General features: G+C 51.1%; 1 protein-coding gene across 1 annotated transcript; it reads left to right on the forward strand.

Moving 5' to 3' along the window:
* Positions 1–6066: 6066 nt before the first annotated feature.
* PAQR3 (progestin and adipoQ receptor family member 3) lies at positions 6067–11521 on the forward strand. The gene is made up of 7 exons (XM_066186717.1): positions 6067–6365; positions 6449–6611; positions 7674–7829; positions 8553–8750; positions 10089–10179; positions 10455–10603; positions 11011–11521. Exons 1-6 carry the CDS (start codon positions 6181–6183, stop codon positions 10595–10597), a joined length of 936 nt encoding a protein of 311 aa, XP_066042814.1. The 5' UTR covers positions 6067–6180; the 3' UTR covers positions 10598–10603; positions 11011–11521.
* Positions 11522–11762: the final 241 nt, after the last annotated feature.

The following is an 11762-nucleotide window of genomic DNA, read 5'->3' on the forward strand; positions in this document are numbered from 1 at the left end:
TTTTTCCCCTCTACCAATTTCACTGGAAGAGACTGTTGTCATAGGAAACACCACCCACATGATTAAGAATCTTTCCAAAGCAGCTTCTCTCTCTCCCTGAAAATCCCTTAAGTTCTCCAAAAAAATTCCTTTATTGTCCCCACGCCACTTGCACCTTCAGAACAGATCCAGAAAAAAAGTTGTTTGTCAATGACATCCAGATCTTTCAGTTCAAGACTCTATTATGTTGCACAATTGTTCGTGTGCATCTGCTTACCGTGGAGGGATAACACGTTGCTAAATTGCCAGCAGAACAGTGGGCTGGGCAGGAGAGGTGCCTTCTCCACTGTGTGCACAGGGCAGTTCTCTGACCGCAAGGCCTCACACAGCAGGTAAAAACCCAAATACCATCCCTGCTCTTGCTATTGGCAGCTGTTCTGTTATCACCAAAGAGAATTTATCACACCACTGACAGATGCTAAGATTCAGAAGCTGGAGCTGAAAGCCAAAGGGATTGATTCAAAAAACAAAAACACGCCCTGAAAAAAAAAAAAACCTAAAAAAAAAAAGAAAAAAAAAAAAAGATAGGAAGAACCCTACCAAACCAAGTCAATTCAGTGACGTCACACAGCATCTCTCCACAGGGAGAGGAAAGAGAGCCAAGCCCCCACACAGATGTCAGCCGGTCTGTCTGTGGCACTCCTGGAAGCTGCTCAGTGCTAAACTGAGGAGTTGCAGGAAACCACAGAGAACTTGGCCACAAAATTCCTAGTGGGAACAGTGGGAGGAGACAAACCCTTCAGGGAAGATGACCTTGAAATCAAGTTTTCTTGGTATTAAAGTCATTATCAAACACAAGATACTTGCATTCCGAGTGTTCTCTCATGAAGGGAAGTGGTGGATCAGAGCTGTCCTGGGACTTCTATTCTTGCACGTGTGCACACACTTTCTCTGTCAAAGCCTCTTTGACTCCTACAAGACTACAAGTCTTAGTTTTTCGTATGTGACTCCACCGCATACCAATATCCAGGAATCAATCCATTGCACACCTGCTGTGGCTACTTCCAAGAACTGGAGACAGGATTCCTGCATTGTACATGACAAGGGGCTTTAATATCTCCCCTCCCGATGTCATGCATGGCCCAGTGCACACAGACGCTCCATGCACATGAACAGCTACATGGTCTCTGTGGCCATAAAACAGTGCCTATACTTCAACCACAAGTTTTGCCAAATTGCTGCACACAGCATTGCAATATATCCCTCCTGCTTCCTGTCCCCAGGGAAAAGACAATTGTTTATCACAGGCAAAGAAGCTTTGAGCTATCCACCAACACTGCTGTAGGCACAACGCCATGGAAGACATGCAGTGCCTTCCACCAACACTCCAAGGTGCATTCTCCTAAGGCAGCTTGATAAATGGTTTAATTCCTGAGCACTAATCTGACTTTTCTGGAAAACTCAGAGCAACCTGAATTCTCCCACAGCAGTGGATTCCAACAGTGGGGAAAGGAGCCCCAAAAGCACCTCCCATTTCCTTACACATAACGTGGAAAGCCCACCAAACAAAACTCGGGAGGAGGCTCTTCAGAAGAGGACTAAACTGGGAGCCACCCCGATACGTACTGCTGGGGGTCTGCAAGGTGCAGCCCCGTCAGCATGAGCCGAACTGTAGGGAATGAAGATGAGGATGACGAGGCAGCCGGCGGGAGGCAGGCCCAGGTGCGGCGGCAGGACGGGCCGTAGCGTGGAGCAAGGCTGACACCCGCAGGGAGAGCTGGGCATGAGCGGGGAGGATGCCCCGACCACCACGTGCCTCGGGTCCTCCGGTCAGCCACAGCACGGCCGGGACCGACTGGCTACAGATAGGGAAAGTAGGGCCGGAAAAAACAGTTTCAATGCCTCAAAACTCAGCACCGAGAATATTTCCACCCTTTCAGTTTTAAAACTGAACCACTTTGGGGTTTGCTCACATTCTGCCATCAACATTTGAGATACCTGTCTGGGATCATTGTTCTTCACCCAGATGCTCCTGGGAAAACCAGAGTATAAATGGAGCAGGGCAAAAACAGATCCTGGGATCCCACACAGTCCGACCAGGTTTCATTATCAGCTCGGCTCTAGGTTTTTAGTGGCAGAGCCCCACACCTCTTGTTCCCTAAATAATTTTAATATGAGGCAGACGCACAGTAGCAGCTTGAGCTGGTGCCTTGGGAAGGTCCTGGGTCAAAGGATTCACTGGGCGTTTGTCACCTCCCGGGCTGAGACCCCAGAGCCTGGGAGCTTCCTTCTGAGCCATTGGCCCTGGCTGTCTCGCAGTGCCTGGGCACCCGTCCGGAGCCGCAGAGCCCCGAGCTCTTGGCCCGGCTCAGGCTCAGGTGACAGCTCCTTGCCGAGGGCGTCAGCCATTCCTCCGCCCTGGGCACAACCTGCAGCTGCTCCATGAGCTATCTGCTCTCAGTGCGCTCCTCAACAGGCAGGGAGGGCCAACACAGACAGTTCGGCTCCTGGGGGACCTCGTCAGCCACCTCTCTGGAAGCCTTCCCTACCTCTGTCTGGACAGCTGACTCCAGTCCTAACAGAAAAGTATGGAACCTCTCAAGCACACTCATCTTTCATCCCAATTTACCTTATCTGCCAATAAAATTCGAGATCCGGTGTAGGAATTAGGGCAAGCTACTTACTTACCCAGGAAGGTCCATTTAGGTCAAAGTCACCTCCCAGAAATGGCTGATTTCAATCCCTTACACATACAACACAATTGTTCAATAAACCCAAAATAAACAGTATAAGTAATTAATTGAAATCTGCCCTAATTGGTTCTCAATTTTCCCTATTAATTTAACCTATAACACTCCACCTATTGAAGCTTCAAAGCTCTAACTTAACAGCCAATTAAGCTTCTTTAGGGAAAAAAAAAGTGCTGTCAGCGCTGATTTCTTCTGACTGAACCCCTTGAAGCACTTGGGAGTTAATTTAACTTGCACCAGGCATAGAACCAAAGTGCTTTTTGCAGGTATAATGTTCTCAGCAAGCTAATGAGACAGTGGACAATTAAGATTAATTAAGGTTTTTAACTTAGTATCAACTTTCTGATCACCCTTTGGCTTGACACAAGTGGTTTAATGCTGGAGCAAACAAGGAATCCCCGGGTCTGTCAGCAGGAGCTGGCAAGAGTGCACACAGTTTTCCCCCAGCTCACCGAGATTCGGGGCTCTCTCCTCCGGCCATAACGGCTACAGCCGAGGATCTCCCTGCAGAATGCATTTCCTCTGTGCTTCTTTCCTAAATTAGTCTTACTGACTTCATTAGTTGCAAGCCTGGGTGAATGGGAAATCCTGAACCAGAGAAGCAGTGTGGAACAGAAAAGAGAAACTAAGTAAAACAGAAATGAACCATTCCGAGTCAGGCTCCAAATACATCCCAGGAAGTTGAAACACAAGCAAGTATCTTAAAGCTAAGCCTGCTCAATTATTATTGTGAACAGAAGGATTCTTCTGGGAAACTCCAAGGTCCTGGGGTTACATGAGGGGAAAAGGTACCCAGCGCACAGAGCAGCTGAGCAGGAGAAGGAGCTACCAGCAGGTCTGCAGGGGCAGGAGCAACAGCACTCTAGGGACATTAACAGGAAGAAATCTCAATGAATGACTGATTGGTACAAATAATCAAGAGCTGCTGCTGACCTAATCCAACTTAATTTGGGGAACCTGTCTTGGTTTGGGAAGACAGGTATTTGCTAGGTAATAAAAAAAAATCAACTGGAGTTTCTTTTGGAATAGAGAGTGTAAACTTCTCTACTCCTTTTTTTTTTTTTTTTTCAATTATAAATTTACAATCAGAGGCTCTTTGGCAAAGATTTGGGAAATAGGAATAGCAGTTCTTTATTAGTATGTATTACAAAGCAAACACACACACACAAAAAAACTTACCAAACAACTACAGCATTAATAACAAACGAAAACAGTACCAAGAACTTTGAGGGTTTTGTTTCACAAAACCCAGGGCAGTTTGGTTTCGGTGTTTCTGCAGGATTTTTAGAGCGCTAAGGTGAAACAGTGGAAAAGTCCTGGGCTGGTAGCTGGGATGGCAGGGTGTCTCGGCAGGCAGGGGCAGGATGTTTTGGCAGCACAGGGGGTGCAGGGTCACACTGTAGCAAGAGGAGCAGCGCTGAAGAAGCCGAAGGCAAGGCAGGGCCTGGACCAGCTCCCCGCGGGTGGCCGGGAAAACTCCGGATTCAGGCCGAACTGGTGACAGTAGATTTCCCAGGACTGGATCCCTTTGGCCACAGTGAAACTTTTCTAGCCGGCAACAGCTGTTTTCTTTCTTTTCGAATGCTGGAAAAAGAAGAGCCTGTAGCTGCTTCAAGCTCTGTCTTTTACTTGCATTATTTCCCCTTTTCAACTTTGTCCACCTTTTTGTTTTGGTTAAGTACTCTCAAGTATCTAACACTTGGTCTCTTTGGTAACTTATGGGGAAAAAATTTTTTAGAGAAAGAAGGAACAAACCTAATCTTCAACAGAACCAAATGGCGTAACACATATCCCGGGGTCAGACAGCACAGCTGGTCCTGTTGAACACCTGGCCTTGACTGTCAGTGTGGATTTTAAACTCCCATCATCCCCATTTTTTACTTCACATTACACATCTCTGCCACGGGAAAACCCCACACACTCCTCATACTGTTTGGTTTAATGAGACCAAACACCTTTGCAGGGGCCTTCCCAGCACAGGACTGGCTGGGAGGAGGACCAAGTGAACCAGGATTACCCTGTGGCACACTTGTCTGCAACTTTGAAACCAAAAATCTTATTATATCTCGGGAATTACTGGTTTTCCCCCACCACTTCTTTTTTTTTAAGCAAAAAACACATTAAAAGCAGCTGGTACACTACATACAACTTTTCTTACTGAGGCAATGCAAAAGTTTGGAAGAGTCTTCCTCACTAGTAAGACTTTTTGGTACTTCATAGAGTATCCAGGGAAACCCCCAAAATGCTAGTAATCATGATCTCAATTAACCAGAGATTGCTCTTGCACAGTTTAATTGCAGTTTCCACAGGGAATGACAGCCCTCAGTGTTGTTAGACCTGACAGGTGTGTTCCTGGCCTCTCTCACTGAGGTTTGCAGACTCAGGCCTACCTAAGAGGAATACCTGACTGGCTCAAAAGCATGTCTCTGTTGTTTCAGAGGGCTGAAGGGTAGAGAGGGGCCCACGGGGTCCCCATGGGTTCAGAGGTTCTGAGGAGCCCTGGAGGGTCCTAGAAGGTCTGAGGCACCCCAGGGCTCTGAGGTATCCAAGGTACCTCAGAGGATCCTGGAAGTCTGAGAGGTCCAGGAGGGACTGACGCACCCCAGTGTGTCTCAGAGGGTTGTGAGGGTCTGAGAGCTCTGAGGGGCCCTGAGAGTCTGAGATGCCCTGGGGAGGTCTGCCAGGTCTGAAGGCTCTGAGGGGTTCTGGCAGGTCTGAGGGGCCTGAGGCACCTCAGGGGTCTGAGGAGTCCAAGGCACCTCAGGGGGGCCCAGAGATCTGAGGGCTCTGAGGGGGTTCCAAAGGTCTGAGGGACTCGAGGAATCCAGGAGGTCTAAGGAATCTGAGGCACCTCAGGGGGTCTCAGCGGGTCTGAGGGCTCTAAGGGGCCCTGAAGAGTTTCGGCAGGTATGAAGGGTCCCGGAGGTCTGAGGCGCCCCGGGCGACCCCAGAGGTCTGAGGGCTTTAAGGGTTTCCTGGGAGTCTGAGGCACCTCGGGGGGTCCCGGAGGTCTGAGGGCTCTGAGGGGGTCTCGGGGGCTTGAGGGATTCCGGCGGGTCTGAGAGCTCTGAGGGATCCCGGGAGGCTGACGGCTCTTGAGGGGTCCCGGACGGTCCGAGGGCTCTGAAGGGTCCCGAAGGTCTGAGGCACCCCGGGGGGTCCCGGAGGTCTGAGGCTCCCCGGCGCGTTCCGGCGGGTCTGAGGTGTCCCGAAGATCGGAGGACTCCACGGTGCCCTGCGGGCTCCGGGAACTCTGAGAGGACCCGGCGCCTCTCGGGCGCCACCTCGCGGTCATTGCTGGCACAGGACGAGGCGGAGCTGCACAGTGACGCCATCGGTGGGCGCCGCGGGGTGACGCCGTTACGGCCGTTCCCGGCCCCGCTCCCAATCCCGATCCCGGCCCCCGGGCCGTGAGGGCGGCTTGGGGCGCTCCGATGCGGCGGCGGGCAGGATGCACCAGAAGCTGCTGCGCAGCGCGCACTACATCGAGCTGGGCAGCTACCAGTACTGGCCAGTGCTGGTGCCCCGCGGCATCCGGCTCTACACGTACGAGCAGATCCCGGTGTTCCTGAAGGACAACCCCTACATCACCGATGGATACCGCGCCTACCTGCCCTCCCGCCTCTGCATCAAGAGGTGAGCGCGCCCCGCGGTCCCGGGCCTCCCCCGCCCCCGCCGCCGCTCACCGCCTGCCCCGCCTTGTGTCTCCTCTCCCTCAGCCTCTTCATCCTCTCCAACGAGACCGTCAACATCTGGAGCCACCTGCTCGGCTTCCTGCTCTTCTTCACGCTGGGCATCTACGACCTGACGGCCGTGCTGCCGGCGGCCGGCGCCTCCCGCGAGGACTTCGTCATCTGCTCCGTCTGCCTCTTCTGCTTCCAGGTGGGCGCCGGCTCCAAGGCGGTGTTGAACCCCTCCCGCCGTGCGGGCTCGGGTCGCGCTGGGAACAGCGCGGTTTGAGCGGCATCGCTCTTCCAGGTAAAAGCCGCTGTGCTTGGGTCGGATCTGACCTGCAACAAGCTGGGGAAAACTGAACACAGCTGGCATGGGATAGAGTCAGTGGTAAATAAGTGCGTTTGTCCAGGCCGTGTCTCAGAGCTTCCGCAGTTTGAGGGGGACCTGACGCGGCTCCAGGCGGCACCACGTGCTGCTGGAAAAGGTCAAGCACCGGAGCAGGCAGATCAGCCGTGGCCTGATGGTTGGGAAGGGCAGGAGGGCTGGTGGCCTGACTTTTTACTTGTCTGTAAAAAAAATCTGTTCTTACTTGTCTGTAAAACAAATCTGTTTCCACATGACTTTAAAGGGCCACTGCAGCTCCCATGAAGTGCACTGTCCTAGCAAGAGCACAGAGAACTAAAGGCACTGTTTGTGTTCTCTGCAGGGTACAGGATGCCTTTGTACAGCCACAAGTGCGGAAAACTCTCTTGCTGGCTGGGAAAGCATTATTCTAGTGCTCCTCCCTCCTTTTGCAGAAGGTTACAGAGAACCAAACATTTCTCAGGGAAAAGATTTTAAGCCAGCCTAGGAGCAAACAAGCAGCCTGTGCTTTAAGAGTTAAACTTCTGTGTGTTCCCTCAGTAAAGGCACACAGTTGGTGCTGGGCAGTCAGGGCAGGTTTGGGCTTTGGGCTCTGCCTGGGATAGTTTGCCCCAGTGGAATTCTTCGTCCCCCTGTATTGGTGTATATGTGTCTCCCTGGAGCACTGTCAGCTCACTCGGCCTCATGAGCCCACTTTTCCTACTTGTGCAACTGGTTATCATGGTTTGCAGTGTCCTGCTCCTCCTCCCTGCTGCCAGAGAAGCTTTATGGCTGGCTGGCAGGGATCACCAGTGCCTGCACAACATGTCACGGGCTGGGCGCCCACTCCAGCTGCAGAGCTGAAACTTGCTGTGCTCCCTGCTCCTTTGTAAGGAATTAATCCTCCTCCTCTGGCCCTCTGTGCAGGTCTGTATGCTTTGCTCAGTAGGATATCACCTGTTCTGCTGTCACCGCTCTGAGAAGACTAGCCGGCGCTGGATGGCACTGGATTACGCGGGAATTTCCATTGGGATCCTGGGCTGCTATGTGTCAGGGGTGTTCTACGCCTTCTATTGCAGTAACGTGAGTCAGGAGCACACGTCCTTGCAGGGTTTAATTTGTGTGGTCTCACTGTAGTTTCCATGCTGCAGGAAGGGGGTTCAGTACAGGCATCCAGATAGAACAGGAGTGGGGAGACAGGGATGGGAACTGGAACACATCCCTCTGACCTCAGCAGAACTGTGCCAGCTGAAGAGACAGGCAAATGCAGGTTTTAGTTTCCAACTGTTGATTGCACAAGCCAAAAGGAAATATTTAAATTTTTCTCAAGGCAGGGAAACTACAGGCCCTACCTGTATCCAGTGCCTGAGGCTGATCATGGGATGTTTCCCATCACAGGTACTTTATTCAAACAGCACTGCCTATGAGGTAGCTGCTATGAGGCAGAAACAACCTTGTTTTCTCTCCATCTAATAGAAGATGAGTAAATGAGTTCCCTCTTAAGGCCTGCTGTGGATCTGGCTGTCCAGGAGCTGAACTGGGCTGGTGAGGCACAGGTGCATTGAAAAGTTTGGTGCAGGAAGTGCTTGGAATAAAGGATGTGCTGCCAGGTGCCCCCAAGCAACTGAGTTGCTTCCCCTCAGAGCCAGCTGACAAACACAGGGCCCTGCACTGAGACTCACCACTGGTACTCGTGGCAGGGACAGATTGAGGTATTGCTGTGCTCATTGAAACTTTCTGCCCAGAGCTGACTTTTGCACATGATAAGAAACCCACAAACTTGCCTTTGTTTCTTTTTGCCCTCAGTACTGGCGCCAGGTGTATTTGATCACTGTGCTGGCCATGATTCTGGCAGTATTTTTTGCTCAGATCCACCCCAGTTACCTCACACAGCAGTGGCACAAGCTGCGCTCCATCATCTTCTGCTCCGTGTCTGGCTACGGAATCATTCCCACCATCCACTGGGTTTGGCTCAATGGCGGCGTTGGTACATCCATTGTACAGGTAAAAAAAAAAAAGAAGGAAATTAGATTACCTTTTGCTTTTCACTTGCCATTTTCCTTGAGTCTTACACTTGGGGAAACAGCGGGGAAGCAGGAGGAGGTAAAATTCCTCTAAGAAGAGAATTCTTTTGGTCGTTACAATCCAAATGGGAACACTGAGAAATGTGTTGAGAGAGGGTAAGCTTGGGAAGCTGCATTCTACTGTGCTGCCCTAAAACTGCATGGTGAGAAGGAAAGTGGGATCCAGGTGTGTGTGTGCCTGGGCACAGAGCAGTCTGTGCAGGCAGACCACACCCTCGCCAGGGCAGGGGGCCAGGAGCTGAGGTAGCTGTGGAACAGGAGCGAGCCTGTCAGGCTGCATGAGTGCTCAGGGCTGGCCGCCTCCACAGCTCCAGAGGGCAACCAGGAGACACTGGGATGATGGGATGATTATTTGCCTCCTCTTCTGTTCCCTAGGATAGCAGCAGAAATTAGCATTTACCTGCTCAGCCCTCTGCCTCCCACACAATCCCCTAACAGCTCCTTCATGTTACTATTTTCCTGTTTGTTTCACCACTTGGAATTATGCTGTGAAAGCAGCAGCCTAGTACAGCTAAAGGCAGTCCAGTGTGCCCCAGTATGAACCACCCTGAAATCACTGCAGTCACCCAGGGACACCTGATGGTGCTGAAGGAAACACTTCCTTTTCATAGTGCAAAAGTGCACAAACTGCGCATGCCTGGGCTGGCCTGGATAGATGGCTGTCCCTTGGGGCAAGGGTTCACCCTGGTCCAGAGCTGCTGTGGTATGTGGAAGAGCACCACTTGGAAATAGATGTGGCCTTTATACAGGACACTTCACACTGGCCCTCTAAAAATCATATCAATAGCAGTTGTGCCCCCACACTTCCCCATTCAGCTTCCCCTGGGATAGCAGGATGGTGTCTACAGTACACATTTTGTTTCCACACTTCAGAAAAATGGTCCACTTTTGGTAACAAAACATTCTGCTAACAAAATCCACCTGGTGACTGAATTGCTGGTTATTGACCAGCCAGTGTGAGCCGTCCTATGGGCTCTGATGCAGCAGCTGCAATCCCAATGTAAGACAGCTGCTATGTGTGCTGTTGCTGAACTCAGTAGCTTGCAAGTAGAAGCAAGACGCTGGAATAAAAGAGGTTTCTTCCTACGCAGGCTTTCCCAGAGTTTGGCATGAGCATTCCCATTGGATCTGTGCATAGCTAACACAGGCAGGGTAGGAAGATTTGGTGTTGTCATGCCTTCTCCTTTTTTATTTTTAGGGACTTTTTTTTCTGCTTTTGCCTTCTAACAGAATAGGAGAGCTTCCTTTTCTTTTTCAGGAGTTTGCTCCGCGAGTATTTGTCATGTACTTCATCGCTGCTGTAGCTTTTCTCTTCTATATTTCCAAAGTTCCAGAAAGATACTTCCCAGGTAGGAAATTCTCTTCTAGCTTTTTTTTTCTGCTGTTAAGCTTCCTGCAGTGTCACAGTCCTTGCTGTGGGTCCTGAACTTCCTGACCATGTTCCCCATGCAGAGTAAAAGAGTGGGAGGAGGCAGGCAACTTCCATCAAGTTCCTTAAAGAACTTTCCCTGTCACCCCTCAGGGGCAGGGTGTGGCAGAGCTCTGCAGGAGACTGATTGCACTGCACGTCCTGTGGCCTAATTTTAACAGCTGAACTCCATGCCCCTGTTCTCCCCCACCACAGGCCAGCTGAACTACCTCGGCTCGAGCCACCAAGTGTGGCACATCCTGGCAGTAGTGATGCTGTATTGGTGGCACCAGTCCACAGTGTACATCATGCAGTACCGACACAGCAAGCCCTGCCCTGAGTACAGCATGGACTTGTGAGCCAAGGTACGGCTGTTGCCATCCTCGGGGAACAGGATACTCTTATAACCACAGGCTTCAGGAATCCTGGCCTGAACCTCAGGTCACTGTCCCAGAGCGGGTCCTGATTGGTGCAAGTAAAAAGCAGAGATGTGATGCCAGGCACTCTGCTCACCTGTGCTGCTGCACTGGATGAGGCTCTGTGGAGCTGCTGGGCCCTCCAGCAGTTTCAGAGCAGGCTGGACTTAGCCCTGCCAGATCCCTTCCAGCTCAGTGTCACAACCCTTGTAGTCTCAAACCATCAGGCGATTTTCCTCAGGCTCTTGTCAGGTTTTCAGTCTGCTTAGCATTGATTTGGATGTTGTGGAAATCAAATGAGTTGCCAAGTACATGTGCAAAGTTATTTACCTCATTTCCCTGCTCTGTTTCAAAAGGCAGCACAAGAGGATTCGTGACTGAGGGTCTGGACCTCATGTGATGAGCTGTGCTGTCAAGGACTTGGGCCGCTCCTTTCCTGACTCCTGGACTGTTACCCTCTTGCTGGGACAAAGCATTACTGCAAGCTTTGATAGACACAGCAGCAGTGCCTGGGATCTATGGGGCATTTCCTTCTCGGCCAGTTCCTGCTCCGCAGTCAAGCACCGAACAGCTCTTCCTGGAGTGAGACAGCAGGAGGCTGAGCTATCGTGGCATGGAGATCCCAGCAGGATGTTTTGTTGCCTGGCAAACACAAACGGCTCAGCCAAGGGTACTCAGGCCTGGACACCAGGTTTTTGGGTGGTGCACACCATTTGAACACTTTGGACAGCCTGCCTGTAAAATTGTAGGAACTGTGGGAGCTGGTCCTGGATCCAAACCATAGCCCTGTGGGCTGTGCATCCTTCAGTCTTTGCATGGAAGATGTTTTTATGCTTCAGTGTTGGCACAGGAACGTATGGACTGGAATTCAATGGATTTGTGTCCTGGTCTGGACGACCTCTTTCCCATTCCCTGGGAGATAAGATCACATGACATTCAGCACACCTAGATCTTCATTGCAGATCTTAAAAATAGCCTCCCCCAAGGGGGGTTGTGCCATTGCTTGAAGAAATCTCTCTAGATCCCTTCAGTAATCTGGAATTGGTATTCCAAAATATTCCAGGAGTAGCACTAAGCCTGGGTGTCCATATTTGTTGCTGTTTTGCCG

The sequence above is a fragment of the Chamaea fasciata genome, unplaced genomic scaffold, assembly GCF_029207755.1.
Source record: "Chamaea fasciata isolate MVZ Bird 193981 ecotype frontalis unplaced genomic scaffold, bChaFas1.0.hap1 SCAF_6, whole genome shotgun sequence".
In the NCBI taxonomy this organism is placed as follows: Eukaryota; Metazoa; Chordata; class Aves; order Passeriformes; family Sylviidae; genus Chamaea; species Chamaea fasciata.

What these genes read in the sequence shown, in the direction of transcription:
- PAQR3 (XM_066186717.1), top strand. Translation starts at nt 6,181, where the DNA reads ATGCACCAGAAGCTGCTGCGCAGCGCGCACTACATCGAGCTGGGCAGC. An exon ending in TCTGCCTCTTCTGCTTCCAG is followed by an intron (nt 6,612 to 7,673) that starts GTGGGCGCCGGC and finishes CCCTCTGTGCAG; the next exon opens with GTCTGTATGCTTTGCTCAGT. An exon ending in TCCAGAAAGATACTTCCCAG is followed by an intron (nt 10,180 to 10,454) that starts GTAGGAAATTCT and finishes CCCCCACCACAG; the next exon opens with GCCAGCTGAACTACCTCGGC.